We start from the raw sequence: 24,063 nt of genomic DNA on the forward strand, positions 1-24,063 counted from the left end.
TTTGTTAACATCAAAACTCCTTCAAATAATTTTGCTTTGAAAAACAGTTTTATCTTTAATGGAAAATAATTTTTGCACTGTGTGATGAGGTAAAGCATGCTTGTATATTTTGTCCTGAAGGACTACTTTTTACCAGGAATGAATGTTGAAACAGCAGAAAGCAATGAACAGAAATGATTTCCTCAGCCTCCAAAGAAGACCCGCTGCCTTTTGTTATAAAACTGCATATGTATTCAGGTCTATTAATGCAGATGCCCCAAAATAAAATCAAGGGCAACAACATCTCTTGATATAATTTTTCTTCTACTTGACAATAAAAATATTATGAAATACATTGAGGTTAATAGTTATTTCATAACCAAATATGAACATTCTCTAGGATTGCCATCACAAAGCACAGTACTTATGTTTGATTCCATCAACATAAGTTATATATATATATATATATATATATATATATATATATATATATATATATATATATATAAAATATTCCCTTCTCACCCACCGGGTGGTTCTTATCCTCTGACTCGGGTCCTCTACCAGAGGCCTGGGAGCTTGAGGGTCTGCGCAGTATCTTGGCTGTGCCAAGGACTGCACATTTCTGGACTGAGATGTCTGATGTTGTTCCTGGGATCTGTTGTAGCCACTGCTCCAGTTTGGGGCTTACTGCCCCGAGGGCCCCGATGACCACAGGCACCACTGTGGTCTTCACCTTCCAGGCCCTCTCCAGTTCTTCCTGAGGCCCTGGTATTTCTCCAGTTTCTCGTGCTCCTTTTTCCGGATGTTGCAATCACTTGGTATTGCTACATCTACCACAACGGCTTTCCTCTGTTGTTATCCACTACGACAATGTCTGGTTGGTTCGCCATTACCATTCTGTCTGTCTGGATCTGGAAGTCCCACAGGATCTTAGCTCTGGCGTTCTCCACCACCTTTGGGGGTGTTTCCCACTTTGATCTCGATATATATATATATATATATAATATCGATCTAGATCTATAAACATCCTGTTCTCCAGAAGAACACAGGTAAGCTAAATTAAGCTCAAGGATGTAGTATTCCAAAAACATAACTTTTCCCCTCTCCTACAGTCAGCTGTAGTGACACATCTGTTGCTCATAAACAATCAATACTTTTATTTGTGGTGCTTTGGATTTGAAAGAGATCATTTAAATGCAACAAATATTTGATCATTGGTTTTCCAAATTAGTAAATTATCAATTACTGCTGTAATTGATGAAGAATCAACTGCCAAAAATGTTATTGATTTCTTATTAATTCAGAACTAAAATTATTAATTCCTCAAAAATAGGTTTTGAGGAAATAGTACTGCTTCATTGTAGGATAGTACAATGAAACACATACCAAGTTGCTCCATTCATCTAAACAAACCTGAATTAATTTAAAGCTCATTTGCCTCCCCAACCAAACAGCAATACAATTGTGTTTCTTTTATCCAGTCTCTGCATCCTGGGGCACATATCCTGCCAAAAAGTGTCTCTTAAGTTCATCAAGTTGAGTAGGTCATTTCTTGGAGGATTATTGTCCTGGGATTATAACTGGCACAGTCACACTACATAAATCTGCACCATCAGTCCCAAAATTTAATTATTGGAGTTTCATCTGTTATGCAACTTGTCATTTCTAGGTAAAGATGGAGCCAGCCAGTCATGTCATTTTATTGTACCCCATGGTGCCGTAGTTGCACCCAGAATTATACCACTGTCTGTTAAGAAACATCTTTATCCCATTTTAGTCCACTGTGAGTAGTAAAGAGCTAGAATCCCGCAAGTGTAAAAAAAACCAAAAAACAAGAAATACAGTCTGCAACTTTTCTTTACCAAGACAATCTCAAAAAAGCTGCATTTCTTTCATCTCCCTGATCACATTTCAGTAGCCAAGCTTTTTTGTAATGAACAGCCAGGAAGGTGACAAATAAGGTCCCTATCATTCTCGTCAGTCAGCAGCTTTGACTTGTGGGAACTTGAAGCTTTTGTGCTTTTTGTTTTAATATAGCAGATGAGAATAAAAGATTTAGCAGCATGCTCCTTAAAGTGCTTGTCATCTATCAGACTCCTCACGAGCCCTTTTGCCCATTCGCATGCATCGAATGCAGGCATCCCTTTGAAGTGCAGACAAAACTAATATGAACGATTTTTCAGGAAAACCCATTTTAGACAGTTTGTCGAAAGACAAATGCAGGTCATCGGGCTGGGCAATATGGAAAAAAAATCACTGTAAAATGTGTTTTTAGTAGTCGATGTCAGATTTTTGGAGCTCATAAAGAGCTCCAAAAAGCCACTGCATAAAGAACTCACTCTGAAGGCTTCAAGTCATTTAACTAGGCCTTGATCTGCAGTGATCTTGTCTGTGTGGTGTATATTTTTGGAAAATATTGTGAATAGAACAATGTGAGCAATTGCAGTAAATATTAAAAAGTGTTTTTTGTTTGTTCACAGTGGAAGCCGGTATGGGTTTCTCTGTCATTTCTGTTCAAGACCTTTTGCACTTCTCTAGCAGATAATTTACTGTATAACTATAGTGCCATGCAAATTAGCCTCCCTGCAGATCATCATACTCATCATAGTGACCGCTTGCAGCATGACAGAGTCCTTCGAGTGAGAAGAGGGCTCTTGTCCTCTCTGTATTGCAGGTCAGCAAAACTTTCATGATTGTGATAAGCAAAACTCTGCAGCATAATCGACGGCTCCACCACTGAGAGTCTGAACCATTCCCTTGGATATAGCCCAAGAAGCAATACTCGTTTTGTGCAACTCAACATTTTTGTTGCTACTTTTACGCCACAGGAACAGTAAGGTCAGAGTGTAGATGTAACACATACTGTGAGAGTGTGTTTGTTGGTGGAGTTAAAATAAGTTGATTTTAGGGTGCTGAGGCAAGCGCTGTGGCTTTATTTCATGGACTCACTATAAACAGAGAAAGGTCGACAATGTGTCATCCAGCTGGCACCAACTTAAAAACTGAAAGAGTTGATCATTGTTCTGATCACTCACACTGCACTGCCAATGTAGCAGGTATTGTTTTAGCAAGATTACGGTTTACTTTTGAAGAACTGCACTGATGGTGGATGTGTCTTCATAAATGATTAGAGAAACATCACAATTAAGATGCAATGAACTGTCATGAAATGGTTTTTATAAAACTTTTAACATAAAACAAAAACCTTAATCTATTATATTTGGATATTTTGGTACACATGCAAAACACAGTGTTAAAAAACACAACATATCATAATAATAAACAAACCATCCTGATTGTGAAACATGGCGGTAACATTATACTTGCTGAATTAAAAACAGGAAATATTGGCCTAAGAAAATAATTATTATAATTTGTTTTCTTTATTGTGATATTAACCGAAGTGTTAAAGTACCTGATCATGCATCAGGACTTTCTTGCTGAGATATTTATCATAGTATGCAAGCACTGCCTCGAAAACATTGATTTTAAAGGGCAGATATAATTATGCCCTTTAAAAGCAGAATTGAACTTCACCACAGTCTCTGATATTACAAAATATCAGCTTGTTGGGGACACTGTTTCAGGCTTGTAAAACATTGGGGAAACCCTTCTTTTCTTTTGCCCAGAAAGACCAACATGGAGAAGGAACTGAGAATATGTGGAAAGATTTGAAAGTTGATGTTCGCTGAAACTCAACATCCAATCTGACGGGAGCTTCAGTTATTCTGCAAAGAAGAATGGGCAAAACTCCAAGCGTCTGCATATGCAAAGCTTATGGAGACTATCCCAAACAGACAGCTGTAAATGAAGCAAAATGTAGTTTATAAAGTCTCTTGGGTACTGAATATTAAAATCACACCACACATTACAGTATACTTTCTTGTTTGAACTGCAGTTATGCATCACTTTATGTTCACCTTAAACATAAAATCCAACTACATAGAAGTTGAAGTTTATAACAATACCTATGGAAGTCATTGTACATGTAACAATTCCCACCCACAAATACAAATGTAGTAAATATAAATCATATTTAAAACATGATCAGAGTTCTTGAGTATCAGATGTAAGGCAGCATTCAGGCTTGAAGGAAAGACATATTATGCAAATAAGCAAGCAACATGAAAACAGCTCAACTTTTGTTCAAACAAGGACTCCTCTGGTAGCATGATCACCTGATATGCAGTTACATGCACAACGGAAAGGAAGCACGTGTGGAATATAAGTGACCCTGTCAACAGTGTAAATGGCCAAGGGAAAGCACTGAGGCCAGAGTATATTATTCTGAAAACAAAAGGTGTGTGGAATAATAAAAGCAGGGCTGAAGTCTATTAGTATGTAAAAAATAATGGCCAGATTGTCTTTCAAGGCTTTGTAAGACCTTTCATTAGACAGTTTCAAATTTTCTAGAAACATAATGGTTCTTAAATATTTATAAGTTTTATTAAATCTGCATGAAACAACAACAATAAAACAACATATATGGTTTATTAGGAATATGTATTAACCAAAAACTGGACACATTAACAGAACTGTAATTCTATAAAGATGTAATTCTCCATTAGTGGACATTTTTATGGTCAATGTTGCTTATTTTAATTAGATTTTACAGGTGATCATGAAATGCAAGTTGCATCTGTCCTTCTAGTTGAGGATGTGGTGACAGTGGACCACACCCACAAAACAAAACAATTAAAAACCCAGCAGTTCATGCTGTGAAAGCAACTGTCAAAAGGCTGTCATATTGCGGTACCAAACAAAACAAAAAAATCTGTAGTTTTAAGGTCTGTCTGGATGCCTGCAGTGGATGCAAGTAGTTGTATTTGGGGCACACTACAGGTAAAAACTAAGCAACAGTGTCAGAGTTTGATATTGTGAAACTGCTGCTCTAGTCTGTAGTCTGTCACAAGGACAGTCCTGGGTCCAGCCGTGATATGACACCCTGGCCCGAGTAAATAGGTCAAGACTCACACACAGACAAACACATAAAGAAGACTTAGACACAAGCTCTCTCACACTTATACACAGCATGAGAAAAAACCTGCTGAGACAGTATCTGGATAATATAATTCATCAATAATTGTCTAATTGGAACAAGAAAAGATCACATCGTCATAAGAACAAACCTGTCATGATTTTGTTGACATTCATTCAATTTTTACTTTTTACTGTTGGACTCATCAATGCTTGAATAAAACTGATAAAAAAAAGAGAAACAGAACTTCTATTCCTTACTTAAAAGTACAAAGTTTTACAAAACGGTGAAGAAGAAACCAAAAATAAAAAAAATAAAAATATTCACCAGACTGGGTCAGATGTACTCGCTACATGAAACAGACATGAAATACATTTAGTCTCAGACAAATCTGTCTTAAAATTCAAAAGCAAGACCAACACTCAGGTAAGGCCTACCCTGGCTTTATAATATGTAGTCAAAAAAGAGATCTAAGTAATGGCCCCTCACAATCAATATAATCAACCCCTGTCTATAGTAATAACTTGGGATTTTTTTTTGGTAAAGATTAACTTGAGTAAAATAATAAATAGGAGTAGAATTAATGGTTGAATAAACACATATTCCAGAGAAATTTAATAAATATAAATGAAGATGAATTGAAATAAATTAAGTGGATAATAAACTGAACACTTTAGTGTATTTTATTGTGATGCCTGTTGTGCTGACAGGGAGATGACTCCTCATTAAATTGAGAGTGAATGGATGGTTAAAAGAAATCAGAAATGTCCATCTAAACAATATGGACATTTAGAAGCTGCCAAAAAAAAAACCTCACAAATTGTATTCATCTCCTTTCCATGAGTTCCTCAGTACTGACATTTGGTATGACCTGCTTTGACAGATGAGCATAATTTGAGACTGAACTTGCCTTTAGATGGTGGTGCAAAGCAGTACAAACAGTCCCAAAGGAGCATGTCACTCCACACTACTCAGGATTGAGTCAAGTGCCTCTGCACTCCCTTGTTGTTTTGAAGAATGAAGCAGACATTTCATCGAGTTCTCCAGAAATTGCATCAACCTGAGGCCTGCAACATTTTATTCACAGTTATGGGATTGATATGAAAGTAAAGCTTCTCTGATGGAACCCCAGATCACAAATAAGGCCCTAAAGGGAGTCTGCTGTACGTTCTTTGATTCCCTAATATTCAGGTAAATCCCAATAAATTATTATGTCACACAGATAGATGGCATAGATTTTTGTATGTATCCAGCTGTAGCCAATTTCCTGGATATGTTAATAAAATGAATGACCTATTGTGGCTCAACCTATTTTTTCAGGGTGTCAATGACTATCTATTGGACATCCAAAAATGTTAATCTGTAGGCTGGTTTAATTAACAGTACACCAAAAGTGCTGGTTCTTACAGAAATAGATTCATCAATTGTCAGTAACGTTATAGGCTAATAGGTTTTAAAAACTGAACAACTTTTCCCTTCAATTTCCACAAATATTGAATGTTCCATTCTCAATTATGTATTTTTTGTGTTTTTGTAAAAGTTAAAATATTTTACAGCTTATATGTAAATATTTAAAATGATTCTCTTAGACAAGTAGTTGAAATAGTTTCAAATATTAAAAAGTTTACTTTTGCCTCTTTTTTTGTGAATACCATCAAATAAACTTCGCTCATCATAAATACACAATAATGATGAACGAGGTGCTAAATGGCTACCTTAGACAGCAATTTTAACAACTTTTGTTCGGTTTTCTTCAGTCAAGGTGCAAGAGCAAAAGTTTCTCCACTGACTAAAAGCTGCTGAACTAAAATAAACCCTTGAAAAACACACGTTTGCCTTCTCGAGTCAAATTACTTTAACTTTTCAATGATATTCTAAATTATTGAGATGCAGTAGACGTCCAGACCACAAAGCCAATATTTAAACCCAGTATGTTTTCACACCATGATCACTCCATAAAATCTGTATTTCTGACTATTTTACAGTGACATAACTTGTAACAAAATGTTCTCTTAAGAGCAGCTTATGAACTTTGTCCACTGCATATGAGGAGCATCATATCTTCAACTATTTCTTTGGAACTAAATGGATAGCAGGAGAGACTCTGATCGTCAGACCTGAATGATTTATTGCTCCACAAGCAAAACTAAAACTCAAACAGCAGCAGAGGCACAGCAGAAGATGAAACTTCAAACTTTTCCACTTCTCTGTACTCCGTCTCAGATAAGCTGTCTTGAGGCATCTGTGTGCTCAGAACAGCGGAGCTGCTGCTCTGTATTCTTTTCCACAGATTTCAGTGGCTAAGCTTGTTGCAGTGCCATCCCCTGAGTCAACCTAGCCCACCGAGCGAGCTGCGGCTTCAATAAGACACAAACAGCATCTCTCATGGTACTGATCCTCTGCCTCTACGTTTGTCTGTTCGCACTCCAAACACGTATGCACGCACACCCATCCATGGCACAGGAGCAGGACAATCAGGGCAGAATTCACACTCCAGCTGTCAACTGGAAGGGTCAGAGGAGGGGGTGGGCATGAGTGGGTGTGGAGGTTTCAAAGGATAAGTGGGTTCAGCGAGAAACTGCTCCTCTTTGCCCTTTCATGGCGAATCATATCCCATTAAGTGGGTTTTGTCCTGTGATGAGGATGCTGCTGGCGCTCTCCAACAATCCCATTACAGATCATAAAGGGAGCTGGGGATGTGTCCTGAGAGCACTCAAGCTGCTCCTTCAAGGCTGCCAAGCTCCATGTGTACGGCGACCTCGTCACATCTGTTAATAGCTTTTTAACTCCGGGTTGAATGTTGGGAGTTTTTTTTTTCTCCCTTTAGACTGTGTTCACCCCTGAGGTTTCATGCTCTCTATGGAAGAGTCGCAATGACAGGATCGGTTCAACTCATGTGAGTCTGGCTTACGAAGGCTGGAGCTGACAACACACAGGTGTGTGTTACACAATTCGTATACTGCTTTTTTTCTTTACACACTTCCCTGCCATCTTGCCACCTGACAGATAATTGCATGTGGATGGTAAACAAGAACCATTTGGAAGAAAAACCTCATTATGCCTTTTGTGCATTAAATCATTTAAGAATTGAAATGATCCTCTAATAGATCTGCAGTTAAAACATGCACTCCAAACGAATATATAAATATTCCTCATCTGACATAAAATCAGACATTTTTTTGCCATTTCAAGCAAGCGAAAATCACTTTTTCTTTTGCTAAATGTCAGAACAATGATCAAGAGATTCTTTTTCTGAGAAAAAGTCTTTTTGACTAAAAAAGAAGCCTTTTTTGTCCTTGAGTGACTTATAATTAATGTGGTGGAATGCTGAAGGTCAAGGTTCATCTGAAAGACATAGTTGTGTAATAGCTTAATTTTCGGACTGATGTCTTAAAGTGGTGTTCTTATATTTCAATTTAATATTCTGTCCTCACAGTGCCAGTCTCTGTTACAGCAAAATAATTGCACAGTATAATGCTTCCACTTCCATGCTTCATTGTAGGATGGTGTTCTCAGGAGTTACTAGCTCCCACTTTGTCCTCCAAATGTAAGCAAGGTCAAAAGTTTTCAATTTGGTTTTATCAGACCAAACAAAGGTGTTTGCCCTCAGGCAAATTCCATACTGCTTTCTTTTCTTTTCTTTTTTTATAATGCTGCTTTTGGAGTACTGAGGTCCTGCTCTAAGAAGAACTTGTTTCATCTTAGTTTCAGGAAGAATCTTCACAAGTTTAAAAAAATACATTAAAAAAAATGCTTTGTTTTGGCGTCGAACCACAGAAACTGTGTGCTTCCTGAATGATATAATGACTGGACATTCCCATAGTGTTCATAAATGTGGCAACTTTGGACATCTGAAAATTATACTGAAGCATCAACCAGACTTTTGAAAGTCTCTTTGATGAAAGTCAAATAAAATTTGACTCATTATTCTGGCAAATGAAAATAATTTTGCTGATCCTAGATGACAAACCAAGAAAAGTTTAGTTAGATTTTAAGCTGCCAGGTTTTTATGTAGAGAATGCAATCATCTGTGTACAACTATATACAATTGGCTGGAAAATTTGGCATAGTTCCAGTAACAATGTAAACAATCAGGACTAATAAGTTGAAATCTATTTGAGATGACACTAAGAAACATCACTGCAGTTTATCTGTTTGCAGCTTTACAGAACTAATGGTGATTTCTGCCCATAAAAGTGTTACAAGTTCTAGATTGAACCCATGCTGGCATCCTGGCCTTTAAATTGGAAAATGTTTACAAAAACCACACCATGCACCATGGAGCTTCCAGAAAAGGCTGCCCACGGATTTATGCACATTATTTACTTCCCTCATTATGGAAGTGGGGCATCCAAGGGTGTGAGCTTTACATTCAGCTCATGCACAATGCGCATCCTTGCTTCACACCAAGCTCTGAACTTAACACCCGCACTGAGGTCTCCCACAAGCGTTGCCATTAATCAACCAGGCAGCTCCAGATTTTTGAGAGAAAAAACAAGTGGCATAAAAAGAGACTAAGCGTCAAAAGGGGTAGAGGGGGATGACAAAACAGGAGGAAATCAAAGTCAAATTCACCTTGAATCCAACTAAATCACAGTGACCTAAGAGGAACTAAAATTGAACTGAATAAAACCAGTTAAGGCTTTTACTGCTTTCCCCCCATTATCATCTAGCTTCTTCTTCTGTTCTCTTTACATTTTACCAATCCAGGCAGCCAAATTACTCCTGACTCATATGCAAAAAGGCCTGAGCAGCATTTAGTCAAATAAAAACATATATGACATGCTGGTGTGCAAATAAGAAACACAAAAGACCTCAAGTTGACATTTTCTTCAAAAATGACAAAAAACAACAGGATGTGAGAACATAGTAGTAGGGCTTCTGCACCTTTCAAAGTATGACTTTTGTAGGACAACCAACTAGAGCAAGAAGTACAGAAAATAGCACTGATTTTGTTCAAAGCAGGGACCCATTGGTAACAAGAACACCTGATATGCTATTAAATGGACAAGGAAAAAGGTGACTGAAAAGGGGAAAATTGACCCCATCAACAGCCCTGAAAGACCAAATGAAAGAAATGCAGGAGAAATAATGCTGAAAGAAAGTGTGGAGACTAATAAAAGCAGCTACTATGGACACTTACACTGTTAGTATGGAAAGAGAACCCTCAATATTTCTTTTCAGCAAAGTACAATTTTCATTTAGCAAGTTCAGACTTTTAAAGCCATCTGTTCGTATCAACTTCAACAAATAAATGGCTATTCATAGCCAACTATTTGACAACATCTGTTCTTTGACAAATGCACATCAAAGAACATGTTTTTTATTGCATTTATGATTTCAATTATCATAAGTGACCATTCGTGCCAGAGCTGGCCTAAGGTTGTAAGTTTGTTGTTTTTCTTACTAAAATCTCTCTGCTATTGTTAGGATTGTATAACAATATACCATCCTTAATAAAAAAAGTTATTTGTGAACAAGGGTCTGGATACCCTTGTTCACAAGGGTGAAACCACAAAGGGGTACTTTGCAGTTTCACCATACTTTGCAGTTTCACCATACTTTTTGCAATCAACAAATGTAAACATTTGTTTGCATTTTTTTTTTTGTCTACAGGTCATTAGCAGTAACTGCGCTACCTGTTTACATAATTATACTAATGTTTTTATTTTGTATAAATAAATTAGATTTGCTTGGGAGTGGAAGGTAGAAGCCAAACAGAATGGGGCCAGGACCAAATCTCCAGAATTTTAAAGCAGTTCTGAAGGCACTAATTGGCAAACCATTAGTAATAATATTTACAATGCCACATCAGAAGTAGTTTCACTTTTTTATTCCTCTCAAATGTTTGGTGCTCTTTATGCCCTCAGACCTGCAGGAGGACCTGGGTCAGGTCATCTTGGGGTGGCTCTGACTAACTTGAAAAACAAAGCTGCACCAAAGTCCAGCCAATTTGTAAGAGGTCATTTGGTTCTGCAAGCTTTGTAGGGGAACTGCTTTGTTAGATGCATGTAGCTAACAGCAAGTGGCTTAAGGCAACACTTGCACTCTGAGCTCTTGAGACGGAGCCAATAATTTGAGTTGTTCAGCATACATTTCTCCATCTCAGGCAGCCAAATTAACAATCCCCCCCCAGTCAAGACAAATCAGCCGTCTCATTACGTGGACAGCAGCCTGGTTGAGTGCAGCCGTCATAAATGAATGTGGGCAGGTTCAGAGGGCATCTCATTAAAATGCATTAATTTTCAACCATCTGCAATGGACACAGAATTGTAGTTTTCTTAAGTCAGAGGCGCTGGAACAGAGACGGATCCATTAGCCATTCTTCCTGTTAGTCTACAAGTGAACACAGCATTGGAATGAATGTGGTGACACAGTGGTGATTATATCAATGCTTCATGCTTAGCTCCTTCATGCAGCACTGATTGTTGAGCACTACGAAAGGCAAAAAGCTCGTCATGCAGATGCAACTGTATGATTGTCTGATCATTCACACTGAAGGACCAATAATTCAAATCTAACACTCTTCATCTGCAGTAGCTTCTTTTTCAATCTATACTCCCTTTTCAGTCTTCACTGCCAGTGTCATGAAATGCACCCTTGTTAAACCCCTCAACTCACCACCATCTTATAGTATTGATCAACAGCTTGAAGGTCTCCAGAGTTTCCCAAAGCTGTCACAATATGCTGCCAGCTCCTTCAGCAAATTGATCATACAAACACATAAATAATAAAGAGGCATGTCATTCTGGCTTCCTATTGATTTGCCCATTAGCAGCTGATGGATACAAGCTTTAAATGTCAAGAGTCTCATTGATTACCTTGGATCTGCACGCCAGAACGCAGTGTGATGTCACTTTTCAGGTGACACTGCAGCATTTCCCCTTTGAGGCACTAAATTAAAGGTCAACAGGTAGATTGCTCCTTCAAGACACAATTTGATTGTGTTCCCATCACAGATTTGTGTAGGATATCGAATGGAAGTTAATTTGTGAATTTTGCAGTTTCACCACCAAAAGAACAAATTGTTTCAGCTTGACAGACGACCTGGAAATGGCGTGAAAACAAAGCCAGCAAATGTAAGTGGTTTCTTCCAAACAGTTTCCAAATCGTTGGTGTTTTTTGGTTGTTGTTGGGTTTTTTTTCCACCCTCTTAGCCACAATATATCAGGCTACATAACCCAGTTCTGTTTGAACTTCAGCTCACAAGAAATGACCTGATGTTCTCCCTCAAGACTAGCTACTAGTAAACAGGATTCTCCCCTGTTTTTAATTACAACAAGTCACTCTGGGCCTGAAGAAGTGAGTAATGTGGCCCTGAGGGGGAAAAAAACACATCACAAAGCCACAAATACAAGCTCTGAAAAAGTGTCTCCTCTTTAGTTTCAAAATTTCCCACACAATTTCCTACAATTTTTACTGGAACCTTCCCATTCAAACTGCAGCTCTTCAGTTAAATCTTTACAATGATCACAGCAAATCTCGCTCACCTGATAATTATCAGCTGATTTTAGGTCTTCACTTTGTCCTCCATGTTGCCATGAATTTGTGGCAACAACATTCACCCGTATTATTTCACAAACAGTTCTGATTCTGCCTAATTCTAGACCATCTTCATCCTTGTAGGGGTTTACACTAAATTTACCACAAGCTTTGCATTGCTTGGTACTTTACTTTGTATAATTTTGAGCAGAGCAACTTGTTGGTTTGACAATTTGGTCAACTACCCGATTACGAAAAATTCCTCTTTAGGAGATGAGTGGGTCCATTTCTTACCAGTCTGTTGACCAATGACTTAACTAGAAGTGATGAGAAGTAGTAAGAGAGGAGATTCATTCAGACTAATGCAGGTAGCCATAATGGCAGCTACCTGAATCAGAGTGCTTATTTACAGTCACATATGCAAATGTATGAATAAGGAAAAATGTTACCCAAACAAAATAAAAAAGACAGAACTCATTGTTCTGAATTTGTTTAAAAACTACAGATCAAGACAGAACTCGTACACATATTTACATTTTAAAAACTACATAATTACTAAATCACCCTCAAAATGCACTGTAATCATTGGCAAAATTAAAGGTTTCTCCGCAAAACTGCACACAGAAAAACTGGTGTATGTGTTTATATTTAGTATAGTTATTGTTAGAGAGATGTATTTTCAGGCCCTGTAAGCAGCTGCAGCTCAACCCAAATGCTGCTGCCAAAAGTCTGACTAACACCAGGAAATGGGTTACATAGCAGCCGTCCTTAAATCATAGCACTGGCTCCATGTTTCTAAAAGAAAAGCATTTGTTGGCCTATAACTCACAAAATTTTATTTGCTGAATGTACATATCAGACCATAAAAAAAAAAATCTCTTAATCTTCTCTATCAGAAGGAAAACTAAACAAGGGGTTGCAACATTTACTTTCTGTTCCTCAAGTCAGGCAGTAACTCTCCAAAAATCTAAGATATGCTCTTTAAATCAGGGCTGAAATTATGATAGCTTACCCATCAAGGTCAGAAGCTATTTTATCATCTTCTTATCCTAAGAATTTTTGTTGTTGTTTTAAATGTACACTGTACTTTTTCCACCAAAGTAATCCTTGTATTTCACTATTTTTTTCATTTTAATGTATCCCTTGCCTTTAATAAAATATTATTTAGACTGATTTATCTTTGATTCTGAAAAGGACATTTGATCACCTTGAGAGTGAATGGCTCTATACAAAGAAAACTTGCTTTGATTTATAGTCAGTGGTTGACAGTGCTTTCAGAAGTAAGGGAGCGTCACCTTGAATCTGAATGATCTAAAACCAGTAATTACTTAGATGAGCAACAGGGAAGAAAAAAAAAACAGTCACCTGAAGCAGGTACCGTCCTTGTAACCAATTTGAAACTCCACCGTGACCAGTTATCAGTGAATTCAGTGATAAAACGAAAGAAATCTGTTGCAGCTGCTCTCAGATTTCTTTTTTCATCAACACAATTTAGCAATTTCAGAGTTAATTTGTCTTTACTGAGGTTCCCTTTTGTAGTCCGTAATATTGTCAAATCTGTATAAAATAGAAAGGTCAGAAGAGAACTAAAAACATTAATTGCGGTCAAGTCTTTTACATTATGATGGCTGTTCTGAACACCAAAACAATTATGATCTAACTGTATTTATCTTAACTAAGCATAAAGTACACACACTTTTATAATTAAAATAAATGAAATGTAAAAACAGAAACCTCCTACAAAACCCTGTAAAACAAAGAGCATTTAAGTTGTTTAACATATAAAGTTGCTCTACAACTTAGAGAAAGAATGTCACAGAAATTCAGGTTCTAAAAGTTGAACCAGCACATTACCACTATCAAAGCATTGCACATTTCTAGTACATTAGTCAGAGTTGCAGGCCCTACATTTGAACTTAAAGACCTTCAAATTAATTCAATGCTCACATAATGCATAAACTTATATCATTACTCCAAAAAACAAGTAATCTTCTTCTTTGAAGTTAATAAAACTGGATGTTAGCATGCTCGAGTAATCCCAGTTAGAGGTTTTTTTTTATTGGTTACGCACAATAAATATTAAACAAAGAAAGCCTGTAAACTTTTCCGAGTTGTAAAATTTCTCTTGAAGCTCTTCCACCTGCTGCTTTGTCAGTAGACAAGGGAAACGCTTTCGAGACATGGAAAATTAACTTTATTCATCTTTCAAGAAGCTATTTCTTCCAGAAAAAGCCGCAAGCCACATCCAGTAAACAAAGTAGGCTACTGAGCGTGTAATCCAACTTAAGAACAAATTTACTGTCGACTTTCTTTATGATTCAGGAGTAACGATCACATTTGCCTAACAGCAAGAGTGTCTGCGTGCTCTGATTCAGTTTTAGGCTTCTCAGAGCGACTGACAGATGCAAGATGCTTAGCGGTAAATCGGGAATGCGTGAGGTTCCATTTGGGGCAAATCTGGGGGGCAAAGACAGGGAGGAGAACTGTGAAAGTAAACAGCTGCTCCTCTCAAGTGTGATGGGCTCATCTTTATTTCCCTTCAGGGTCTTGGTCTCATTCTGTTCATAAAGACTATCTTTGCTAATGGTGCGACCGGAAACATCAACTTCGAAAAGCGCTTGGTGGAAGATACGTGCAGGTTAATGAAGCAGGGGTCCCCATGTTCTGCAGCTCCCTCTGCTGAGATTGTTTAATGATTCCTGTGCAGCCTATTTTACAGCACCACTTGGAGAACATAACATGGGTTAATAAAGTAGAGGTGAGTGGTTTATTGCCCCTGCTGAGCATTGTTTTCCTCTCTCTTCTACTGTAACACAGAAATATTTCTCATTAATGATGTCGCCCATTGGGCCAATAAGACGAGTAAGTACAAATGCTCAGAGCACAGTTTAGTGCACTGATTCCTGCAGGCCTGTTTGTAAAATTACTGTGGGTGCCATGGTGGTGATTTATTTAAACCTAATAGCCAGCATCTTACTTTGGCAAGGCAGGGGAGGAAAGCGCTAAAACATGAAAACTATACAGTCTGTATTCACCAGGATCATTGTGTTACATGTAGGAGGGAGAGTGTGACACTGAGAGGAGAATATGTGTTATCATATAGAAGAAAAGTGTAAGACTGTGTGTGTGTACAATTAGTATAAAATACATTACAATTGTAGTATACAATACAATTAGTATATTATATTGAAAGGGAAACAAGATCTTTGAATGACAAATATGCCTGAATATTTTGATGTTTATATGCTGTCTGTTGGAAATACTACCTTTAGCATGTTAGCTACCATTAGTAAACATTGCTTAACGCTATGTTTAGGTACATGCTATGTTAGTTGATTTATTCATTATTTCATGCCCAAATGTAATGTTTGCTTAAGTTATTTAAAAATTAACAGCTATTGTGTACAGTAGGTGTCTGATCTGGAGCCATAAATTGCACACCCCTGATATTGAGTATACATCAAGTTTTAGATTTTTCTTTAGAGTTTCACCGATTTTCTCTCATTTTTAATCCTTTACCTGAGCATTTATTATTATTATTATTTTAAAAACTTTAAACTTTTGAATAGCTCAAGCACAGAATCTCTCAAAATTTCCTGAGATTAGCTCAGGAAATTCATGTGTTCTATGAACACATAAAAAACCACCTAAAATATCCAGTTTCAAACTTAATAAAACTTTATGTTCTTTGTTTCCAGCACCCTTGAAAGGAGTTGATACGAGAAAACCTACTCAAAAACATTCATCTCCCAGGTTCAGAATCCGGTTTATTAAATGCATGATTTTTTTTTATGATCATGTGCTACAGAGTCAACTGTCAAATTTTCATTTTCTTTTAAACCCTACACACTGTAATGCATAAGGGCTAGAATGAAAAGCAAAGCCCAAAGAAAAACTTTGAAGCAACTTCAGAAAGTCTGCAGATCTACAAACCAAAACCACTTTAAAACATGACAAGAAAGCTTTGTAGAAGGAATCAGTAGTCATAGGCAGTAGATGTTTAAAATATAAGGGCAGTGTTTCTTCTCTTTTCCAGTATCAGCATTAAACAGGGGTGGTAAAAATCAAAAGTTTGATTTTCACTTTTTTTATTCATTTTAACTTGAGATTATGTAATTGCAATAAATTGTAATTTTTAAGGCTTCAAACACATCTTTGCCAGGGATTCCCAGAAAGTAAGGCAGTCTAACATAAAAACAGAACACTAGACTAATGTTAAATTAAGATTACTAATATGAACTAACAGGTCTTTCTAATCCCCCCCTACCCTTTTCTGGAGTTTTCTTTACAGTTAATATCCAGTTGGAATGGGAAAAACATAATGGAAATGCTGAAAAAAAAAAAAAAGAGTGTGGTTGGTGTGTGGCGGGACTGCAACTGTTTGCGCACAGCACACAGGTAAACACAGCAGTGCCTTGCAGAAAGCTAATCTAATGATCATTTAGGAAGGACGAAAACTGTGACTGCAAATATGTATATCAGGGGTTTTCCACAGGACACTGGACATTTAGCTGGAGGTTTACAGAATCAGGAGAAAATGCATTCTGGAAGGCAAACATGCAGCTTTTTAATGATTTCAGTTCATTTTGCTCCCAAAGAAACTGTTTTTTTGCAACTCTTATAACAAATTTGTAAATCGCCACGAAGTGGACATCAGAATTTCATTAGACGACTTTTCTATTAAATATCATTCTCTGCTTTTGGTAAAGGCCCAGGGCTCTCACAGCAGGTTACTTGTCATCTAACAGGATAACTGACTCATAGAGAAAAGCTTTTATTTTCAGACTGACACCTACATCTAATTACACAGTCGCCAAATCACTTGTCCATGCTCATGATTTACTTTGTGAGGTGTGGGCGTGAGTCGTTGAGACATCATTTGCAGCTTATTTTGAAATAATAAGGTTCACAGTGAAGACCAGAGGCACGTTGAAAATCTACAACATTCATCTAGCCAGGGCTTTAGTATTAAAGCTTGAGCTTTAAAACTAAAGCAAGGGCCCTGGCTCAAAAACTAACTACATTTTTAAATAGTTGAGATTGTCAGTAGTTGTTTTTACAGCTTGTTGTTGTATGTTCATATATGCTTGTTTGAATAAAATGCATAATTGCTGACAGCAGGAAGTACATTTTCCCTCCATCCATCAGCTCACATCTCCACATCTGTTCACTAATTCATCCAAGCAACCATCCATTCATGTATTTACCCATCTAAACATCCATTTGTTCACCTCCATTTCTTTCTCTGTATTCCAAAACACAGAGCAAACAAGGCTGATGAGAATATATATTTTTTAAAAAGATCGGTGTGAACAGCTGTTGGTCAGATTTAGGTGGAATCTACATGAGCATGAAGAGTAAAACTTGTCTGATTTTAATAAGAAAAAAAAACACTGTAAAAATCCACCTGAAGCAAAATTGATCAAATCCCAGCTGTCTGCACACCTACAAGTATTTTTAGCTGTGAAGGAAGCAAAGCTTGCTATTACATGTATGCATCTAAATGCATGTGAGTGGAAAGTATATTTGCTCGTTTTGTTTGGGATAACTTATGAATAAGTCTGGGTGTCAAGATTAAACAATTAACCACGTGACTGTATGTGGGAAGCAAAGTAAACTTTCCTGTCTAAGTCAGATAGTTTGCAGAGTTATTCAGCCAGCTCAATCTCCCGTACTGCAGATGTCATGTTGTCCCCGTTCCTGCTGTTAATATCATGCAGATACATGCATGCAGCTGAGCGCCACTGCTATTCAGATCTGTGAGTCTTAGTTGAAGTAAATTGTACAGCTGGGTTTCACAGCTTTGCCTAACAGTGACTCATACAGTAAAAAAAGAAAGATGCTGTCAGAAAAAAGAGTCGATTCAATCACCAGAGACAACCGTTCTCATTTTGCAACACACAGTTTCAGACAACCTTAATTTTTTCTGACAATCTGCAAAATATTGCTTGGTGCAATTGCAGTGTAATATTTAGTGAAGGTTGTAAATCCAAGAACGGGTGTTTGCTTCATGAAGAAATGTCTAAGAGAGCAAAAGAAGACAACACAAAAAGCTTTAAACTTTAGGTTTGCCAATTTTATGTAAGTAATTTGAATTTTTCAGGTCTTTGAGAAAACTGTACAAGTGAAGAAACCTAAAAACATAACATTGAAAACCTATGACCTAATGCAATTGAATCTTAATCAAAATATCACCAAAGAGGTAATATTTCAATCACTGAGTGAAATTAATATATTACTATGATTCAAAGGAGTTGAGTTCAATAGTTGTGGCTTCCAGCTAATAACAGAACAGTTTTGTAAAACAGTCAAATATTCTGCCACACAGATAAGTTTCCAGTTGTCCAGCAGAGAGCATTTGGCAGGCCAGAGCCTTGGAATGGTTAGGATCAATTTGTCAGCCTACAAAGAAGGTCAGCTGCAGATTAATATAAAACATTCTCATTTAGCCAGTGGTGGAACATTTCTAATAAGATGGGAGTGGAGTATGACAAGGTGCTTTATCTTAAAGGGCAGGAAAGACTGAAACGTTTATTGAGTATGACAATATTTTGATTCTCATTCTAATTTATTTCTGTTTTCCATAGAAGTAGTGAAAGGATTATGAATTTGATTGCAATAATTTTCAGGATTACAATCCAGAAATTGTAATCTTGCAAACTCTTGTTTAGATCAATAAAGCCAGAAAGATGGATTCTAAAGGAAGACCAACCACACACACAAGATTTGATGGTATGTTTTGTTTCTTTAAAACTGGGAGGGAAAAAACTACAAATGAAAGATATACCTATTAAAAGGATACAAAACTAAAAACTAAAACATCTTCACATCCCTTCATCTGTAAAGATGAGAGTTGACTGGAAGAAAATGCTGGGAAAATTCAACTTGCAAGCAGGCATCTCACCAAAGCCCAACCTACTTTATAGGATAGATTTCTACTCTCATAATCTGTTCTGACCCTGATTGCTTCAGTGGAAATAAAAGAGAAAATAATGGCTCTGGAAAGCCATGGTAGTTCCCAGAAAATAATTCTGCAGTTTTAGTCTTTCAACTTGCACCATGATCAACTATCAAGACTTTTACAGGAAGGTATCAATAATAAACAAGAAGCAAAAAAAGTAGAATCAAGACTTTTGGATAGAACTATTTTCATACCATTTAATTCCATTGAGCAGCATGCAAAAGGACTGTAAACATGCAGAATATCTAATACTTCACATATATTTACTGCATTCTTGTATTCTGGCTGTGTGTGTGTGTGCATGTGTTTGTGGTGGGGGTGTGTGTGTGCGTACTGCAGACTTTATGTGTTGAAGTAATTGAACCACATCTATCTATCTATCTATCTATCTATCTATCTATCTATCTATCTATCTATCTATCTATCTATCTATCTATCTATCTATCTATCTATCTATCTATCTATCTATCTATCTATCTATCTATCTATCTATCTATCTATCTATCTATCTATCTATCTATCCTTGCTTCAGAAGTAAAGGTAATTTTCTTCTTTATCTGGAGTGTGCATGTCGCTCCATCCTATCTCCGTGGGGACTTGTGTTGTTCTGCACCAGTCAACAGTGGACTCCTGTTGTTCTATATAAACCAACTTGTTTGTATTGAACAAACCACTTGTAATGCAATTCAAGGTCCCCTCTTTGGCTGCTAAGAACGACATGGCAGCACCACTTTGAATAGTCCAAGACAGAGGAGCAACTTACCACATCAAGAGACAAACATTTATGTTACAAATATATATTTGTTGTTGATACTGCAGACCTTGTTGTTAATTTATGCCATCATTAAATGGCATTTGAAATATCATTCATTGTCAAATGTGGCCATAATTTAATTTTTTGGGTAATATTTGTATTAAAAAGAATTAAATAATATCACTCAAGTTAAATAATCAATTTCTTAAAAGAGTTAACGTAATTCATTGTAGTAAGCAAATATTCTTTAGGTCAACAGATGTTCTATTGCAGTATGTAAAGATCGCCACTTTGACATGTAAACGTCACTCAGAGATCCAGGTCCCCTCTGGATTACAAGTCAAATCTTCAGTCATATTATGGCAATATAGCTTTAAAGTAAATTTTGTTTTGGGTTTTTGCTTTTTCAACAAACTAGAAACAGAAGTCTTGGCATGATAGGCTGACAGTCTCGTTAGTAAGGTAGGTGTGTATGTGGTTCTGTGCGTGTGTGCATGTGTGTATGGTAGTTTTAACCTGATCTGCCTCTTGAAGGCGCATCCTCTCTCTCAGTGCTACCAGGGCAGCTAACCTCTGCTGCGTCGTTTGTCTAAAAAAGATTCTTGTGCATTTTTCTAGGCCAACCTCCCTCATCAAAGTGATTAAGCAATTAAACTGATTGTGCCGATGCTCAGAAGAACAAGGAGAGAGCCCTCGAGAAATGACTGCAAACGCTTTCTTGGAGATAACAGCATAATTTGGGCCTAATAAAAATAAGGCCTAAATATGCACCCTTGTTTTAGAATCAGGGAAGCAAGCAACAAGGTAAGAAGAAACAAGTGAAGATGATAAAACTCCAGCTTCTTGTACGTTATTATTCATTCATATGCAATAAACCCATTCCACTGAGGCATCTCATTCTTTCTGGAAGATAGATGCTGTGGATGATGCACACACTCAGCAAGGGGTGGCAGATGTAAATAACCAAAGTTACAGGGTTGAATCAACATGCAGTTCATTTCTCAGAGCTGCTGCACACATCAATAATGAAACAAGAGTCTGGCAAGTCACCCAGATCAAAGACACAAACTAAAAATCAAATAAAAAAATAAATTCTGTTATTATCCTCTGCCACCTGTGCCTGGAAGAGGTATTAGGGAAGTTTGTCTGCTCAGGGAGCCCCTGTTGGCCAGGAGGCCAAAGAGAACGCTAACAAATTTAGACCAGCTGTAAACATACTACAGAAAAAGTTTTAAAAAGTTACAGAATTAGAATTCAACACAAACAATGACAGGTGCTTGATTCTGAAAACATTTATGTTCATGTAAAAGTTTGTTTTTTTCCCCCTAGGATAGATTTTAAAAGCAAAATTAAAAGGGGCTTTTCCTGAGTCTACAGACCTCTAGATGTAAACATTGTGTCATTATTCATGGACCATATAAAAATCCACCGGTTGAACTATAGAAGACAATGGGTGTAGCTGGAAGAGCTCCTTAATTGAAATTAGGTTTTTAGGGTCACATAACTCCTTGTGCAAGCTCGGTGATAATTACATCCATCAACTCCAAACGCTTTATTTTGACACCTAACTTATTATGAAGAATTGATCGTAGCGGAACCTTCCATCAAACAGTTGAAAAACGGTAACTCACCTCGGGAGGTTATTTCCAGGTGCAGGCGGGGATCTGCAGCCCGGATGGCGGCTGTGTACCGGTCCTCTATTCCGGGCACCTGCGCCTTTTTCTCAGGCATGAGTCGAACCCTGAGCCGGCCCCCGTCCGCTCCGAGCCACCACTCCAGGATCTCCCTGAGGTCCACCTCAAGCAGGAGCACCGTTTCCTCTTCGTACACGTCAAGACCCCCACATCCGTTTCTGACCAGATCCTCTCCTATTTCCACCACCACTTGGTTGGACTTCCTGTTCGCCTTGGTTAAGCCCATATTCAGAACTTTGGACAGCGGCCGCTTGTAGAAGAAGGGGAGCTGTCCATCAGCGGACCTGTTTCCCGACTCTCCTGCGGACCTCGGCTCCACAAAAGTAGCGATGGTTTTCTGCAGAGGAATGCAGTGCATTTTTAAGTTTGCGCGCACCGTGTAGCAGCCGCTGAAACTCTGACAGTCTCCGTTTAGGGGTCTCTTTATGAACTCCGCCAGATAATATCGCAGCAGCGAGGGCACGGCGAAATCCACGGCCAGGGTTCTTCTTTTGTTTCTTGACATTATGGTCTGGTTCGAGTCTCGCTTGACGCCGATTTCGCCACTGTTGCCGCCGCCCGTGCCGCCGAAGCCCGCGGCGGGGACATCCATGCCCGCCGTGGTCCTTGGCGGGGCGCAGCGCAGCCCGGTGAAAAATGCCGCAGAACAAACAAGCAAAAGCAACAACCTGACGTTCATGGTTTCACAAGTGGGGTCGGTAGGTTCAGGAAAAAAAAATCGCCTCTTGATCCCAAATATGCCCTTCTCTTGTCACATAAGCAATGCAAGAATTAAAAAATAAATAAATAAATAAAAAATAACCACAAAGTGCGTATGGATGGAGACTGCGTGTCCTGCGCCTTCTCTCCCGTGCGGACCCGAGAAAAACAGGCTTTTACATCCGCTCTCCTCTCACTGTTGCTGTCCTCAGCTCTTCATAAGGGAAGGGGAAAAAAAGAGTCATTTCCCTCCACTCTGTGCTTTTGCCACAATGCCTTAGATCGCCAGTGCCAGCAACAAGACGCACTCCGGGACGGTGATTTATATGCTGCTCGGGTCCGCTTCGGTGCCTTTCAAAGACTCCCTGTCTCTTGGCACAGTTGTGACGGCGGTACAAGTGGTCTCTCTGTCAGTCTCTGTCAGCGGAGAGGAGGGAGGCGAGAACGCCGCAAACGTGTATTCAGAATGGGAGCAGAAAATTCCTGGGGTCCATTAAAGTTAAGAAATAACATCTGAATCCTCCTCCTGCTTCTAATCTCTAATCGTCGCCTCTTCCGTGCGTGCACATGCGGTAAAGTCATTCACACATCCACGCAACGTCAGTGAGAGAGAGGGGGAGAGAAAAAAATCCCTCGGCAGGAGCCGCGGACGCATCTTATGCGCCCTCAAAGCAACCGTGACGGAGTCTGTATCTTTATTGGAATTAGAAATGCCCCAAGATGTTCCAGAACAACTCCGCATTGTCCCTCGTGACTTTTCGCCCGCCTCTCACCCTTTTTTTAAATGAATCATCTAGTCTTTTTACGTGTCCGGAAATTGGATTGGATTAGTCGCTTTCTCCCCCAAGCTGTGTGCAAATCAAATAGTTTCATAGGGCGGCAATTTGGGTCCCATTCTGCTTTGTTATACCTATCTCTATTTTTTGAAGATCAATTAGGTGCCATGCCATTTTGCTAGTTCGTGCCTCCTTGCTTGGAAATCAGGAGGTCTGTAGGGTTGTAGGGCGCAGCGTCGCCAAAAAAAAAAATGCCCCTCTGCCGCGTCCTCCTCACCTGGAGATCCCCCCCCACCCCGTTTCTGTTCTGTTCGTTCAAGTTGATCAGAGAGGACACCCACTAGATGGCGTGAGCGCATACTCGTGCTTAAATGCAGTTCCATTGATAAATCCCTTCATTAAAAATGAAAAAAAAGAAGTATTTTGAATATTGGATCATTACTTGCCTTTCCTGCGACATTACATGAATCGTACAGGTGTGTCATTTCTTTGGAATACTGATAGACATTTACTAATTTGTGTCATTATTTTAGTAAAGGAGAACTACAATTTAGCACTGATAAAGGGTTCCAGTCCATCAAAAAGGTTTTCAGATAATGACCTAAATCTTATAAAATGCAGTTTTCACAAGATTTAATTGAGCATGGGGATTAGAAGAAAACCAATCTGACTCTATATAAAAGAGAATTTTACCCTTAAATCTAAACACTGGCTGTGCCAGATCTATGGGGGAAAAA

The 24,063-nt window shown here is 38.2% G+C and overlaps 1 protein-coding gene across 2 annotated transcripts in view; it reads right to left on the reverse strand.

The window, feature by feature from the left end:
- The window catches only part of alk (ALK receptor tyrosine kinase), a 357,833-nt gene extending 334,557 nt beyond the window's left edge, over positions 1-23,276 (reverse strand). For both annotated transcript variants that reach the window (XM_055038127.1, XM_055038126.1), the window contains exon 1: positions 21,789-23,276. In XM_055038127.1, the coding sequence (XP_054894102.1) occupies positions 21,789-22,530 (742 nt within the window). In that variant the 5' untranslated portion in view covers positions 22,531-23,276. The remainder of the gene's footprint in view (positions 1-21,788) is intronic.
- Between the last annotated feature and the right edge of the window lie 787 nt (positions 23,277-24,063).

This window comes from Poeciliopsis prolifica, unplaced genomic scaffold (genome assembly GCF_027474105.1).
Source record: "Poeciliopsis prolifica strain line A6 unplaced genomic scaffold, Auburn_PproV2 SCAFFOLD013, whole genome shotgun sequence".
Taxonomy (NCBI): Eukaryota; Metazoa; Chordata; class Actinopteri; order Cyprinodontiformes; family Poeciliidae; genus Poeciliopsis; species Poeciliopsis prolifica.